General features: G+C 30.2%; 1 protein-coding gene across 5 annotated transcripts in view; it reads left to right on the forward strand.

Annotated features, from left to right (window-relative positions):
- The first annotated feature begins 440 nt into the window (after positions 1–440).
- The window catches only part of LOC134693348 (ephrin type-B receptor 1-B-like), a 78,777-nt gene continuing 60,651 nt past the window's right edge, over positions 441–18,566 (forward strand). For all 5 annotated transcript variants that reach the window (XM_063554110.1, XM_063554112.1, XM_063554113.1 and 2 more), the window contains exon 1: positions 441–924. In XM_063554110.1, the coding sequence (XP_063410180.1) occupies positions 834–924 (91 nt within the window). In that variant the 5' untranslated portion in view covers positions 441–833. The remainder of the gene's footprint in view (positions 925–18,566) is intronic.

Raw genomic sequence — 18,566 nt, forward strand, 5'->3', positions numbered from 1 at the left:
TTGTTGTTTTCTTTTATCAATACGGTGTTCTCTACGACGTTCGCGTTAACAAACGGGAGCTTTCCCGCGTTAACATCTTTAATTGCATGCAACGGTGCCGCATAGGGCAATGTTTAAAATGATATTTCAATCATTAAACTTGGTTTTTTTTTGGTAGTCTCGAATATACATATATACTTTTACACTGCGACATTCATAAAATGTGAGAAAAAAATAACTATTAGAACTGCGGAAAAATATATTGAAAATGTTAACATGAATGTATACATTTTAACGTTTTATTAAATAAACTATGGAAATTCAAACAAACCTTTGTAAAATAAATAAGCTTGTAAACTTTTATTGTTCACGTATGAATAAGTCAAAATAGGAAAAATATAATTCGCCAATACATTTTTCGTGGGCGGAGTTAAATCAAATACGCTGTTGATCTGAAGCAATCAATTCATTATTCGGAAGGAAATGCTATACTGCATTGCAACAGTTCAAAATCACAAATTTTGAAGTTTTGTGGATTAATTAACGTAAATTGCACTAATCAATTAACATATTGTGTCAAGATTAAAGGATTATTAGTATACAGCGGAACCCGTTTGATCCCAGTGGAAGTGTTTTTACAGATAAAACGAAAACAACGCGTATACAAATCAAATATAAAGTTAATGTTCTAATACATGTGTAACAAAAGTGGTAATTTTGATTTATTATTTTGTGAAAAATTAAAAGTAAACTATTTTCACCTGTCCGATAACGGGAAAGTTTTTACCTTAGAACTACTTGCGCATGCGTTAATGCTATTTTTGCAGACTGAAAAGTGAAACACTGGCCAAAACATGGCGAAGCCATGTCGCTTCGTAGGATTTATATTTCGAGGCCTTGTGTATTATTTGTGGTTTATATCATCTTATATTTCTTGTGAAAAAGGTAAGTGTATTGCTGGACATGGACAGCCTTTTTGTAAACACGGCACACATTATAAACAGACGATAACAGTACACACATTTTTCAGTGACAATGTGTCAATAATTCTTACATTACACAAGCAAAATTTAATATTTATTCACTATTTTGTTGTTTCTAATCACTTATTTTCTTATTTTGTGAATGATATTAGCTTGTTGTTGTCTCCATTGATTTTTTAAGCCTTTGTTTTGCTTGAGAAACAGTTGACATCATTGATTTTGTATTTCAGAAACTGGTAAAGAATGTGTATTTTACTCAGGTTTTTTTTTAAATCACCCATGCGAACAAAATAAGCAGTCTCTCATGATTTATTATGACATCAGATATATCAATTTATATTTCTTCATTTCATGTATTTTTTAAATCTTTGTAATGTATTCTTTTTGTTCTTTTATAAATATCAAAGTAGTTTTGGATAAATTAAACCTGGATTAAAACTTCAAAAGAAGAGACACCCTTAACAAATTTCATTTTAATTAAAAATATTATTTTATATTATTTTTTTGGGTTAGAAATGTAAACCTTTTGAATTTTAGTGATACTGTAATTTTACTGAAATGAAAATTAAAAAAAATATTTCCCCTGGCAGACAGTTTTGTATTGTAAAATAAATTAGAAATTTATCAGAACTTTATCAGAACTAATCAGTGCTCTAAGGGATAAATTCAAATAAATTACCAATTATATCAGATTTATGGCTTAAAGGATGATTCACAATTGTGTCAAATTCTTTTTCATCATACAATAATCTGATGACATTTCATTGTTATCTGTTTTGGCTATTTTGTCCAGTATGTGTAATTGGTAAGAAAAAACAATTATAGAATAAACATGTACATGTTTAATCTAATTCAAATAAACATATATAGAAATATGCAAATTGAAGATTGGTCAATTATTTTGATAATGATGAACAAAGAAATTAATCTTAACTTCTTGAAGTGGACACTTAATAGTAAAAATATTTTTTTGAAAACACGAAGGGTTTAGTCCTTGATGAAAAAATAAAGAAAAAATAGCTTACTTCTTTTGTACCCTTAGTAATCTAGTTACCAAAAAAGGGAAAATGAGGAATTTTTATTTGCAAAAAAGGGTGAATTTGAAATGACTTTTTTGTTTTTAAACTCCATCTAAAGTGAAGACAAAAAAACGAACAAATTTCCTTTGAAAATGTAAATTATTGTGTTGGAATACTGTAAGATTGTGTATGTATCATTTACATTTGAACAAGACCATTTCAATTTAAAGATGTAATTACATCGTTTCGCACTGTGTGCAATCTCACGAGTACAATACATTTTAATTGCCACAATTATTTCTTCCAGTGGACCAAACAATTATGGTCGCAAACAACTTCGTTTTTTCAGCCACATTAATTTCGCTTAACTTGATCAATACAATGAGGTTCAGGCCTGTACCAAATAACTAAGACATAAATTAATATGATCACTTTTGATATTTTGTTTAAAGAAGATGACTTTATTGTTGCTATTACTGTGATCAATGAAATGTAAAAGAAAACTTGATAATTTTGTAAAACAGGGTTTTAACTTTTTGAACCAATCTGTCATGTTTTAAAACTTAGAAAAAAAAAGTGAAGCTTGATTTCAATCATCATGTCTGCTTTTAAATAAAATGAAACTAAAACTGTACTGACATCTGAATTTATTACATCATAGCTAGAAAATATGAAAGTTAATATGTGTAGAAAGAAAAACTTGCATGCAAGTCTGTATTCTTAAATTTGTGTCCTGTTTAGAATTCAATTTTTCTATTTTAAGTAAAGGATGGTAAGATGGCAATTTTTGGCTTGTACATGCTTTAGTTGATTTTGTTAGTTTGGGTTTATCGAAATTATATATCAGTTTTCAACCAATATTTCTTTTCATATTTAATCACATTTTGACAGGTATTTTATTTCACCTTTGTCAGTGAACCAATCAAAATTTTGTGTGTATTTGCCAATATTTTGCCATGTACACTACAATGTATATAGCTTCTTTTAAAAGGTTTTCTAAAACAGTTGGATAGCGTCATTGCATTTGTTCTCATAATAATTCAAAAATTCAAATTATGTAGAAAGTACATGTAATTATAACAGTAATTCTTATTTTACTGAATTGGAAATTGGAAATATTGTTTGGTGGTCAAACTTTATTTCTACATGCTTTTCTCCATTCTCACTTCTTTCCTTTAAAGTATGCATATAATTTATAGGCCTGATATACTTGCTTTAATGAAACTTTACTACATCATATGATAAGTAGATAGATGGTCAACAGTTGGCTCAACTTCTTTGTCATTCAGACTGGATATATATTTGACCTTTGTCAATAGAGGTCACCATGTTGTATTGGACCACAGATACATTAACAGATAATTTTCTCTATGGGACTGGTCATTGTAAAAATTCAATTGTGGTCAGTTTTGTGACGAATTATTCTATTTTTCTGTCAACACAACTGATACTTTAGTTTCGGTTGGGGTTCAGACTAATTATTTTCTCATTTTTGTGGTTTAACTGTGTAACTCTTTTGTAAAATGTTTTGAAAATAAGACCAAGAAGAGACAGATTTTCCCAGCTACATGTACATGTACTTACTAGTCATAAGTATTTCAGTGAAATAAGGATCAAGTCTAGAGCTTTACAAAATATTAAAAAAAATGATAAAGAAAATGTATAAATCCTGCTGATTTTTGTTTAAACAAATCATAAGTTACATTTGTAAATGTAAGTGAAAAAGTTTTACTTTACCAACTTATTGTTGGTTAAAATCGAAGTAAAATCCTGAAGATTAATATCATTTGCTTTGTTATTTACAAAATGCATTCAATTAAATGCATTGATAAAATTCTTTTCCAACCAAAATATTCATTTCTGAGATGAAAGTTGACCAGACTTTCATTTAGACAACATACATTCATTTGATATAAATTTGCAGGATCAAATACACAGCTTAATCTAAAATCTCCTTCTACCCAAATTCAATACACTTTTCAATCCTATCTTTTTATCTCCGTTCATTCAGTAAAACTTTTCTTAAGAAGGCTTGATAGAAGATAAAGATTTATAAGACCTAAGGACAATTATGTTTTAAAATCTTTTTCATAGCTATATTTTACCTGTAGCGGTCAAGTAACCTGAGTGGCCATTAGGCTGGACATTTGGACATTGTTGTCAGTTTAATTGAATGGTTGGACATTGAAAGGCTGCTATTGAAATTCAAGCCGATAATTTAAATTTCAAAGCCCTTTTCTATTGAACTGTTTCACTTGTTGACTTGGTAAACATGCATTAAGGGTGCGTGGCTGTGTTCAATTTTTATCTCGAATGGGCCTGATCCAGTAAATTGCAGTCTTTTCATATGGCAATTAAGAAGCAAGGAAAAAGTTAAAATATTAAACTTTTTATTTGATCAATTTATGAGCTTTTAAAGTTTTATCAAATTTCTATTACACTATAACAATTTAAACAGAAGAATTTATGAATATTTTTTACGATAAGTAGAAAATAACAACAAACACGTATGTTTCTTACATAAGAAATTGTTTGACATAAATTGAAAAGTCTTGGGTTTGAGTTTGAAAACTCATCATGGTACATGTATCATCCTGAAATTCAAGCTATGAAATTTTGTTTACAACTTTCACCATGGAAAAACACTTTGTATGGAAGAAATTAATGAGCTTAAAACAGTAAGAATAAATTGATAAGCAGTTAACATCTTGAAAATAAATAAGATAATAGGTAGTAAAATAAAAATGCTTTGAAGATTTAGTTGTCTAATTAATAAAACATGTATCTCGCAAATAAGCATCATAAAATAATTTCTGTAATAGTCCCAGGATCATACAGCTACAAGTGTAATGGTCCCCTGTTACTAGTTAGCTATTGTAAAACTATAAGAGCATCTGTTCTTGATTCCTTGACATTTTTAAATCTAGTAATTGTTGATGCATGTACATGTACATGTTTATATTGGGTAATAATGATAAGGTTTATATTGGGTAATAACGATAAGGTTTATGGGCCAGATCCAACTCAATTCCATAATTTCACAATTCTTACTTTTTTTTCTTGGATGAATTGGTCTCTTTGGCAATCATACCACATCTTTTTTTTATGTCTATTTTTCTTTATATGTAAACATCGTGTTTAATATCAATAGGCTTAATTTTGTTCGCCCTACCAAACTATAAAATACCTAGTAATTATGAAAATCATTAATTTATATATATATATATGGAAATTAAAAAAAATATTATATCAAGCTCCAATTGTCAATACTTATCAATATTTTAGTTTCATTAAAACACATAAATACTTCAGCAATATATATACTACTAAGAGTTAAATTGACAATTCTTGCATTTTTCATCATTTAAATTTAAGCTGTTCTGAATATTTTCAAAAATTAAAGGGGGGGGGGGTCTAAATTCAAGTTTCCTGTGAGGTGTTACAGAGATTAGTGTTGTAAATTACAGTTGTCAACCATGGTTTGATAACAGCCATAAAATTATACCAATGGACCATTATATGTAGTGGTCAAGTATTTACACTATTAGAGTTTTATTGTCCAATAATAATGGGATTACAATTGATAAGACTAACTTTATTATTAGTTTATAACTATAAAATGTGATGTGAATTTAGATGGTAATTAATGGTCTCATAAATGTCTGGGGCTACCTGTCAAATTACAATTGACCAGTGTCCATTATAATTCTGTCCACACTTCATATAATGGGGAAGCTAGGCAAATATTTGTTACAGATAATTATTTAATATCTCATTTACTCCCTATTTCAAAATATTTTTAAAGGTCATTATACAATTATTTACATTCTTAAAATATTCAGCTTTAATTGAGTTTTATTAAACTAGACAACAATAAATGTTAAGTGCAGCATTGCAAACTTGAAAATAAATTGCACTTTCTGAAAATGATGTCATCATAAATATATTGTTTCATGGTACAAAGAAAGTAAAAAAAAGTTTGGGAACAAATTTAATGTTAATTTTGATTGAGTAAAATTTGTAATGAAGAATTGCATAAAAACTTCAAACGAACTAAAATAAATACAACAAAGCTCAATCCGTCAAACAGTAGGAAGTGACATATGGCCAGGGAATTGTGTCGGCCCATTACAGGTATCGATGATGTTAGAATCAGCCTGCGGCACAGGTACGTTTTCACCTTTGTCTGCCCAGGTGAAGATTTCAGGTGTAAATGAGGTGTGAAGACATTGATCTATCGTGTGGAAGATACATTATTGTGTACCTGTTCGTTGCTGACCACAATTGTTTGGTCGTCCCTAGGATAACTTTACGATTTGTCAGATCAATTAAATTCCTCGGACATTAGAGGTGATTTGGACATATTTGAGCGAGGGAATTATGATCCATGGTGATGGTGGTTGTTTGTTTTCATTTTATCCTATGTTTGATTGGTTGGCGAAGGAGCGATTTTTTTCTTCCGTCTAAAATCACTAATGATGAAAAAGACTCATTGTTTTTATTTAATGTGACACAGTTCAAGAATGTTTGCATATCTTTAAAAGTACATTTATGTGTGATTACTTGGTGACACCTACATGCGTCAGACTGAATTTCATATTTGACGAAATAATATTTTCTACTGTGACTCAAAACTGATCTTTGCCTTTTTCAAATCCAGAATTTCAGAATGCACTTGAAAGCATTAAAACAATAAATATAAAAATATTATTTTTGTCTCCTATGTGATTGAATGTGTCAACACTTCTCACCCCGGTGTTGACACACATGTTATAGTCATTAACTTGATTGTTGACACCTGACTATACCCAGGACACCTCAACATTCCACTTATTAATTGATATGGAGGTTTATCTTTCATTAAGGGTGGTAATTAATTTATGTATGTAAGTTATTGACCCTCATCAGTTTAATGGCTATGACCCATGTCAGATTCTTTGATAATGATTTTGTTTGTTTTTGTATGTTCTCTAGAGTTTTCAACAGTATTACGCAATATTAATATGTTAAAGGTTTCTGCTAATGTTATGCCTATATAGTCTTACATAATGCCATAATGCCACATAACTAACGTGCATCCTTCAAAGACACCTAAATTTGTTCTGGTTATTCCTGTTATAGGGAATATTGTTAATTAAAATAGCAATTTTAGTTGAAAAGAGAAATTCAATATCGACAGTTTATTAGACCTAGAAGTTGTAACACTATCCAATATAATAATTACAAGAGAATGATTATCTAATTTGATGCGTTTGATCTAGCTTGTAGGTTCCCTTAATATTGGGTTTAAAACAACAATAACCTTATTCGCCTTTCTTTGATATTGGCGGTAATTAAGTTTGGTAAACTATATATGTTTAATTCAGTTCATCTACTATGCATAAAGTTGATCCCTCTTGAATATAGATTTATGGAGTAAATTTTTTTCTACCACAGATCAAAGAATTTGTAGAATTTGCATCGATCCTCTCCTCACTTTTTTGAGCGCATTACTCAATGGCGTCATGCTTCAATGACTTCCTGTTTGAAGTTGCACAATTTGGAAAGTTGATCAATTAATTCGGAACCTCTCAAGCATATTAACTATTTTAATACAGCTACAAACTGCAACTAATATAATTTTCCAGTCCAGAGAAGTACGTAGGGGAGTCGATCACGGCTGATTGACATGTTCTATATTTGTACTTTGTGAAGATGCCTCCAGCTTAATTTTTACAGAGCTTTGCATTCTTAGTTCGTAATTATGTGGATGGACTTAGAATTACCAAAGACAAATTTTGAAATAAGCTCTACAATCTCCTTCAAGGTCATACAAGGTTGTTGTCCTTGACGAAAGACCATATCAATGGTTATTTGTCCATTTCGCTTCCTCTAGCTGCTTATTTCTCATTCTTCCAAACATTTGTAAGTCTATAACTAATTGCAAGGTCTTTAAATGTTTATTTATATATTTCAACTTCAAAGCAGCAATATTCTAGAAAAACAAAATGTTTTATATTTTGAAATGGCGACTTGACAACCAGAGTGTTGTCAGCTTCTTTTATCTTCACATTCTAGCATGCAATAGTATTTAGCTTAAGTGCTTACATGGCAAACCATCACTTGATAACAGTGCACTTTTATACTGTTTCAGGATGAAAATTATAATTCGAGATCAATTACCGCTTTGTAGTTCCCTTAGTGGAAATCCTTGACAAGGATTGTGATATTTTGAATGACATTTCAGTGACATTGGAAGAGGATTTTCATATTGACTAACTGTTAAAAACCTATTCATTATGTCTTTGAGTGTTATGAAGTCCTGCAGAGCATTGCAGTGTTGTAATCTTTAAATTTGCAGGGTTTAGGTTGATGTGGTTGTAGTGGAAATAAATGTTTTAGACACAAAATGAATTATTGTACCTATCGGGTGCTGAAAACTTATTTTAAGTATTTTTTGTAATGTACAGTGTTTCAACATTTGAATGAGCATGTAAAAGTTGGTAAAATGAGCAACCTTTGTATTTGTCCCATACTATATTATAATGCTGTATCAACCAAATTCTTTGAAAGATGTCAGTTTTTGTATCTTCAGTTTTTGATATCACAGAGGTCTTTTATTTCTGCATGCTCTAATGCTTCAAGGACAGATGAACTAGTTTGTAACACTGAAAGCTAAATCTTAAATTGGAACATTTTCTCATTCTGTAAGTTTATATATCATTTAAAATGTACCTCCTTGCCTCAAATCTGTTTTGTGATACCTTTTTGAACATCAAGTGATTACCACCGACCATATTACACTGTTTTAGCTCCTATTTCATCATGTCTCTTTATTCAGTGTTATATGCAGCTCTTGGATCTTGTTATTTTATCAAGTTGAACTTTTAACGATAAAGCCAATTTGCTTGATAAAGCCAATTTGCTTTAACTCGAAATTTATCTTTCGTATTTTACATGTGGTGCAAAATGATCCCACATTTTAGATGATAGCATCTTAAAAGAATTAGAACACTTGTAGCATAGGAGTTATATCACTCTACTAATAGTATTGTTTATTGTCAAGTTATGAAAATTAATGAGATTTTATAGCCATTTTACTGCAGTAAAAGCATTTAAATCGGTATCTGATGCACTTAGTTATCTGTGATGAGAATTTATTTAGATACATGATGCTCATGATGTTAATGCTTCTTTGTGGGGCATACATGTATTTTCCTGAGATTTATGTTTATTTTCCTCATCCTGATATTAGACATTAATCGGTTGCATTCTTGATGGAATAATCCTTTTTATAGATAATCCAAAGTACATACATTTAATGCTTGGATTTTGTGGCTGATTGACATTTAAAACTTCTGGGTTTTCCTGGAATGTGATATTATGTCATACTGTGTTAGACTTCTGTATAACCATTTTAATGAAGTATATCACAGAATGAATGGAATGGAAAATAATATTGTTGGGTGTTTTTTTCTTGTTTTCAATAAGAGATCTTATTAAAACAGTATGAGATTGTCAGGTTGTGGGATGTTTTCTCTTGTCAATACAAAGGTTTACTAATGTATTTTGTGGTATAAGGAAAAAAAAGTGAAATGAAGTGAAAACTCCAGGATTTCTACGTTTCATTCTTATAAAAGTTTGTGCTCACATAAATCATATTGGACCTAAACGATTGATATTCACACCAATATGCACTAGTATGCACAGGGCCATGATGCATTGCATTGCACTTATTTTTGCTGTAAGATTTTGTAAAGAGTTCAGTGTTTTCCTCTAGAGGATTAGATAAAAAATGAGCATTTTAAAAATCTGTTTCCTTCAAAAATATGAAATCCCCTATTGCTCAAAGTAAGGCATTTAAATATTTTCTGAGATTTATGTTTATTTTCCTCATCCTGATATTAGACATTAATCGTTGCATTCTTGATGGAATAATCCTTTTTATAGATAATCCAAAGTACATGCATTTAATGCTTGGATTTTGTGGCTGATTGACATTTAAAACTTCTGGGTTTTCCTGGAATGTGATATTATGTCATACTGTGCTTAGACTTCTGTATAACCATTTTAATGAAGTATATCACAGAATGAATGGAATGGAAAATAAAATCCTTTCAATTTGAGTTCCCATCCTTTCAGTTATTTCCAATCCTTTAAAAATGTCCGGGAAAATACAACAGTTTGATTTTTGTCCAATAACAATCCAGTGTCCATGTTGTCAATATGCCAGGTTATTTAACCAGCTGTTTGTTAAAAGTAAATTGTGTATTGGTACAGGTAGGAAGTACTATGTCATGAGAAGTGGTGTCATCTCTAACCTGAGGCTACACATGATGGATGGTCAATCATTAATTATAAAAACGAAATGATGGTGTTGTTCCTCTAAATCTGTATTTTGGTTTATATTGTGGAAGATGTGAATAATTTTGATAATTTGTAGCTGAGACACATCGTTTTTAAGTACATTCTATTTCTGTTTAAATTGAGAAGATTTATCTTGTGTACATGTTCAATTAACCCAATATATGTGCAGTTTAAGTAGAAAGTATAGCCATGGCAAATTCAGTGGTGTCTTCTAAGAGTCTAACTATGTCCAATGTAGGTCGTTGGAGCCTATTTTAAAACTAAAAAACTGTATCTCAATTTTCTGTATGTCATGTTGCTCTTAAAATGCCCATGTTTTGCCCATTATCTTTGTTTTGTCAAATGTACTTTTATGGTATTGTGAAAGCAATGATATCATTATTGTTTTTCTTGTTGTATTATAATCTTTCACTAATCCATCAACCACATTACATTTTAATGAAAATTCTACCTGCCCAACGGGTCATGCAACATTTAATTAAACAGATATCAATATTCAAACATTGACTTAATCAGTCTGTGTACTGATAACGCAAGAAGCAACGCTGATCACCTGTGGTCGTTAGACATACCTGTGACAATACCCCTGTACCCCGGTTTCTACCCTCGCCAAATACTTCTATTATAAACCAAACAAACATGTTCGTCATTGGTACTGGTTCAAGTCGAAAAGAGAGAATTTATCTTACTTGGGGAACATTTGTGTTTGACAAGGGTCGAAAGGTGGAGATAATCCCTTCCTTTTATTTACAAACTGCTTAAGAAAAAATTGAAAGGATTGTTTCATTGAATTTAAGTAATGGCTAAAATTTAGAATTATAAAGACGTGTTCCGCCTTCTACGACAGGGCTTCAATACTTTTGTTGACTTAATATTTTTCTGAGTTCAAAATTTCAATGAAATTTTAATATTGAAATAAAGTAAACTTTAACAAACATATATTTTGCGGCGTGTTCAATTGTTATTCCATTTTTGAACTAAAACGGAGACAGATTTTCTCGCTTTTCATTTTATTGATATGGATTTTTTCCATAGAACTGTACAAGACGATATTTTATCCTAATGGGAAATATTTTTTCTTGTCTAGAATATCGTTTACTGACCCGTTTTCTCATTGAATTTCAATTGCATGTTTATATTCACCTTTAGTGAGAAATCTTTGAAATCAATAGCTGTTTTGCCAATATACAGAAATTGAAGTAGAAATTATCATTGAAGATATTGTATATTTTAGTCAAGATAAAATGAAAATATTTTGATTGAATGTGTAGAAGTCATACAATATTATAAATAAGTCATCCTCTGAGTGAGTGCAGTGCAGTTTATAAAAAAATATTTAAAAAATGTGTCATTCCAAACAATATGAAACTGACTTGAAGTAACGGGAGAAATATTATCTTTGAATGACTGGATGTCTTGTCTTTAATATTCAAACTAAAGAAGTATTCTAGTATGGTGGCCTCTGAGTACTTGATTTGTCTTTGGTCAAGATATCTGACATTGTTCTGAGGTAAAATTTTTAACATTCAAGGCTGATTTCATGGTTCGCCTTCTGTCTTGGTAGATGCAGTTTGTAGCTAGTGTCAGGAAGTCAAAAGCTTAATTATTGATTTTTGTCATGTCTCTTTTTTCCCATTTATAACCAGTGACAATTTCAACCAAATAATTAAATTCTAGAATTTAACAAATTACTTAGGCTTGATGTTTGGATAGGTTTCTCATCAGTCATTTCTAGAATTCAAATTAAACGCATTTTGTACTTGCAAATTGAATCGATTTTCTTTCAAAAATATTTTGGCTCTATAAAGTTGTAAACTCAATACAGTATCAAGTGTACTTATAGATATAACTCTGGAACTCTCAAATTCTGATTTTGTGTTTTATTGACATTTTTGTGCTCATTATTCAAGATTTCAAGTTGAGGTCAAAAATTTAAGTGACTGTTTTTAACAAAATGCTGGCCTTTCATTGCAAGCATGTTTGTGCAAAAAGGCATTCTGATAAATCATTTCTATTTAAGGATGGGGAATAAGTAAAAGATTGTTTTTCAGGCTAAATATTTATCTGAGAAAAACAGGATTAATCAACTATTTTTGTTTTCAATGTTGATCAATATATTAAAAAGTACTGAGGGGGGAAAATGTAAAGGAAATTTGCTTTTGGTTTTTTGATCACAAACTAATTAGATAGATTGATATGATAAATCTTCTTGTTTACAAAATAATATAGTGTTTTCCCTTGGAGGATAATGGCGAACACCACTCGGCAAGTAAAAAAGTAAGTCACAATAGGACATCATTTACTGTTTGTCGTATCCTAAGATTGAATACTCTGTCCATAATATAATGAAGGGTTTCAAGCATTGGTACATAAATAATAGATTACTACGATCGGAAATATAATCAAGTATGGATTAGCGTTCATTAATCACATGACTCTGATTTAGTTGGGCAGGAACATAGTATTATAACAGGAGATTGAGTTGTCAAAGCCAGCACTCTAGTGATGGTCAGCCTTAAAAGCTTTTCCACCGAGATCGTATTTTAGAACAAAATAATTGTCTGGATTAAGAATTTACTGTGTTAAAAGAGATGTTGGACATTGTACTGGACACTATTGATGGCAGATAAATCTTGTCTCCTATCGATTTCTCTCATTTTGATGTGAGAAAAAGACGGGAATTCTTTTTTTTTTTTGCAAATTTACGTCTTGGACAAGGAAATAAAGTAATCAGAATGAATTAAGCAAGAAGTGGAAGCATTTATATTATTTTTTAAGAGACATTTGTTAAGGGAAGGCAACACTTATATAATAACCATTAACCTTATTTAGCTTGGACCAATTTATTTACTAGACAGTATAAGAGACATTAACCTCCTAATTAAGCTTTGACCTGAGTTCTGGCCTGAGTCCTAGACTTAAACATCTTAAAAGAGGGACGAAAGATACCAAAGGGACAGTCAACTCATAAATCTAAATCAAACTGTCAATGCCATGGCTAAAAATGAAAAATACAAACAGACAAACAATAAATAGTACACATGACACAATAAAGAAAACTAAAGAATAAACAACACGAACCCCACCAAAAAACTAGGGTTGATCTCAGGTGCTCCGGAAGGGTACGCACCCATCGTGTTGCTTATGTGATTACAAATCCGGTAAATAGTTTAATTTGGTAGGTCACATTCATGAAAGGGAAAGGGATTGTAGTTACTACGTAAGGAACATATCCGATATCATAAAGCTTGCACCAATTCTGGACTGTATCCTTGACACTTTAGTTTTGACCTGAGTACTGGACTGTCCTTGACATTAACCTGACGATTCAGCCTATCCTGACATATCATTCTCAAATCCACATTCTTAAATTATATTGTAATGGCCTGATGTATTCTACACAAATTGCTCTGAAACAAGACAACAGCATTCAATGTTCTGTAGAAAATCCAACATAACATCATTAAAACAGTCTGTTAAATGATGCTTTCTATGTAAATAGTGTGCAGAAGATGATTTTCAAATAATTATTGTTTGCCAATTCTCTTAAAATTACAAGCATCATTGAACAAGAATACTTTGATGGTACTCCTACAGGGAGCTGTTGATCACATTATTGGGACATGAACATTTAGAAAGACAATATGAAGTTATACAACCATACAATAAACTATATTGGAAATACAATTATGTTTTTTTTCCTTCTGGATTTTTTAATAGTCTTGGGAGTGATCATCTGACATGAGCGTTCATTTGTTTATTTTGTACAAACAAAATACCTTAAAACTTAAGTTTTATCGATGAATGAATTGTGTTTATAGAGGGAGAGAAACATTTTATCAATGGTCAGTAAATGATTTGTGTGTTTGAATTATGTTCTATTTATAGAAACAGCAGCCATTTTGGTTGTGACATCAATGTTGTAATGGTGGTTCATCTTGATTTCAATTTAATGTAGAAAATAACTTTAAAGTTTTTATTTTTAAAAGAGAAAGAGAAGATCTAGGAGTTAAGGCTATCATAAGAGACTCGGCCCATTACTTTGTGACTCAGTTTTCAAAATAGATAACATATTCCTCCACATGTCACCTGTAATATTTCATTTCAACGCTATTGATTTCTTAAAAATTCAAAAATTATTTAATTCATTCACTTAATTCAAGAAATCAGCAGGCTCTAGAAAATTGATCTGTTCAAAATTTGTGTAGAACCCCAGGAAATTCCTTATGATCCAAAACAAAATTGTAAATGTCTTGGATTGTCAGACAGAAAATTTAGTGAAACGCTTCACTCAAGCTTAAATTAAAACCAACCATGCATATGATTTGAGAAAAAAAGACTTATTAGATTTCTATTTGAAAATTTTGTGACATTTAATACCTAAGATGAATGATCATGTAGACTTTTTATCAAGGTCAGATATTCATGGTTAAACCGTTTGTATTTTGACTTAAAACTACATTTTGTAGATTTAACAATAATGTTAAAGAAGTAATATAAATATATGAGTTTCAGAATAAGAAAATGTGATGGTTCTGTGTGTTTTCTCTTTTCACAATTTTAAGAATGTATGATCAGTTTTAGAGATATTTCAGTGACTTTAAGTTTAATTTTGAGGAATTATATCTGTTGATAGATTGCTGTAGGAGCCATGATGAATTTAGGGTAAAATTTTCAAGCCATTTCCAATAATCGTAGAATATTTTTTATGCATTTGTATGTTTCTCAGATCAGAAGACCTAAAATCAGAAGATAAATAACTTGAACATCTCTAAGTCTTCGTAAATAATGATCAAGGAAAATTTGTAATTCTATGTACGGACTTCTAGACATTTTTCGATAGATTTTCTTTTCCAAATTGAGCTTTTTGTATTCCACCAACTTGTAATTTTTTAAACCATGAACATGTACAACTGGAATTTAAATGGTTTCAAAATTCTCATTTAGGAATACGTGAGCAAATTGCTTAATAAAATCGTGATTTTTATAGAAATAACCCTTTGCCATTTTCATCATTTAAAGGTTGTATCTTAATGCATCGGAGTTAAAGTAAACATTACATATTACATAATGCTGGGTGATTACAGATGATGTTTTATAACAAGGTATAAAAATCTCTTCATTCTCCCCTTCACAACTGATCATTAAACAATATTTAACACCTTTTTGTGACATTCTTTTATTGCATCAGTATTTTTTATATACCTCAAAATAGTGCTAAGTATACTCCATTTTATCATTTTATGGGGGTAGAGTGTGAAGCAGAGGAGATTTATATGTCAGTGACAGAACAAATTGACAAGATTGAAATTTACGATCTAACGATGATGGCAAAATACAAGTATTTTATTGTTTAAGGGAGGTATTTTATTATAGAAACATATAGAAAATTTATGATGCTCTTCTGACAGTGGGATAAGTACAATACAGTCATTTTATAATCATTATTTGAAGAGTTTTTAGTGGGAAAACTTCAGAACTGATTGTTTTCTCTCCCACTGTGATTTGTAGAAGTAAAACCAATGAATGGAAAGTGGTTTTTTTTTGCAGAGGTTTACATATTTTCTATTTTTTAGAATAAATTTATTTTTAGGATTATGTTTTTTTTGTGCTTTAGTTGCTCCTTTTTGACTTTTTCTTATCAATTCTGCCAAATAAAAAAAATTATAAAAAGAAGTTTTCATGTTATCTCATAAAAAATAAAGTAACATAAAAAAATAATAAAAGAATCTCAAGTATATGTTATATCTATTAGAAGCTAGAAATCCAAATAAAACCATCAAACATTTGTTCATTTGATAAATCATAATCTTACATCATGATGTCCTAATCAACCATTACTAATCAAGTTAAGCAAGCTGAATCAGGAACTGGTTCCCAGTTTCTCTGGTAGTTACATTGGTCCCCACTTTACATTTCAGTTACCATTCCGTGGATTAATCCTGTGAAAGGTAACATTCTTTGGGGTGGCAAGAATTCCAGCTGCTTACATTATAGTTTAGCTATATTTGAATTTTGAAATACTATTGAAATTTAATCACAGATACAAATGTTGAAACCTGCAAAAGTGGAAATTGAATTGATTTAATCCATCAGTAAAATACAGAATTTTCAATATTAAAAAAAAAAGAAATGACAAAGAGAAAAAAATTAAGTCAATAGAAAAGAGAATGGATGAATGTTTTGGACCAGGCAACATACATAAAGTACAAAATCTGATGAATTTCTATGGTAATTTAAAACATGCTGCATTTTATTTTTGCCATATATTGCATACAATGTTCCTGAAAAGTCTGCATCCATTGACAGCTTAAATTATACGATACTACTAGTCTGCATCCTTGGGAAGCTTGTTTTATATGATTTACTGCTTTTTCAATAGAATCAAGAAGGGTTTATATTTCTTATTATATTCATACTCTATACCATTATACCATGTTGATTAATATTAAACAAATTTCAAATTATTTTATGGGGATCTGTGAATATCCAATAATTTGTGACAATTGTTCATCAATGTTGGTAACTTCGTCTGACATTTGTATTATCTCTCTCTGGTGTATTTCTCTTATAAAGTTACTTATCTGGTCAAACAAAGGATAAATTGAACTGTCAAATCCACGGAAATATCATTCCAGTATAAACATGATCATTTCCGATAAAATTAAAGTGATAATTTCCTGCCTGGGAAGAAATTGAACATTGTCTCGGAAAACCCCAAATAAATTGGATTTAATTCCACTAGCAAATTTGTTGTATATAGTGTTGCCCGGCAGAAGTGTTTGTTATTAGCTGTAATAGTGACAAACTTCACTTAGCAAATATTACAAAAGTGCTTTATTGGTAAATCTTAGCTGAACATTTTTCCAACAATTAGATTTTTTTCCATCTACAAGTAATGACTACCGCTGGGACTTGACATCAAAGACAGGTTGTCGTGGAAATTGTTTGTATTCCATCTTTTTCTCCGCTATTTCTTGGAAACAATTTCATTATTAAATGGTGTAGACCTTTTAACGTAAATATTTGTGATTGACCTCTTGGATTCATTCTTGCCATTTTGTAATGGAATTAAAAAATATAAAATGACATCACCCTTTTATAGTATTTTTTGTCACGTAGAATATTAGCTGATTTTCTTTTGATATTTTCCTATCTAATGATTTAAGAACATTTCGCACATTTCAAGTACATAAAATAGATGCTTAACATTAGAGCATTAGGTACTCTAAACTTTGGTTTTATTTGATATAATTGTATGATAAGAAATCATCCCTAATTGAAATAAGTCAAATGAAAATAAAACCTAGATCTGGTGAATTACTCCCCCTTTATATGCATTTTACACATTATTTTGTTTCCAAAAAATTGGGGGTTTTATATGTTAAGGACCAGTTATGTTTTCAAAACAAGTTGATACATATCAGCTGCAATGAAAGAATATTATAGCAGCATTTGCTAAAACAGCCGCTGTATTGTATAAAGATCAGAGGCATTGACCTATGCCACCCATGTCATTGAAAACAAAAAAGATTACTTAACCCAGACAAGATATTTTTTATAAAAGGTTTGCTTTTAGACAGGACATGTAAAATATTAACACAAGTATAAAATACAACAAAACACCCATGTCAGTGACCCTACAATTAATTGGGAGTTTTTATGAGCCAGAAAGGAAGTAAGGATATTTTTTATTGTATGATAATGTGAAGCCTCAAGTCTATGGTGTGTTGATAATTAGGTGATAAAAAATCTACATCAGTAGTCTTAATTTTAAGATAAAATGTTATCAGATAAAATCTTGAAATTATACTCTGAGAAAATCTGCTATTGTCTGAACCTAACTTTGAAAATAAACTATGTAAAATTAAACATGGTTTTAAACCTGCATATATTTGTAATTTATACAATTGATTGATCGGTTTTTACCAACGATCCATAAGGAAAGTGTTTCATACATATTCAAGATGAGAATAAATTAAGTTGTAAAAGTCAAAACTGTATAAAAGGTTTGAAATTTGGTTTACCACTAGAAAAAGTGGTTAAATTGGATATGGCCTTGTATAAGCTGCAATCAATGCATCATGTAGAGACTACTGTAAACCAACTTATTTTCACAGATACTTTATTTCGCGTTTTACCCTTTCTTGACCACTTCGCGGCTTTTTAATTTTCGCGATTATCTGATTTACTTGAAGAAGTTTATTAAGGAAAGATCAAAGATTGACATATTCACGAC

Source organism: Mytilus trossulus, chromosome 12, assembly GCF_036588685.1.
Source record: "Mytilus trossulus isolate FHL-02 chromosome 12, PNRI_Mtr1.1.1.hap1, whole genome shotgun sequence".
NCBI classification, from domain to species: Eukaryota; Metazoa; Mollusca; class Bivalvia; order Mytilida; family Mytilidae; genus Mytilus; species Mytilus trossulus.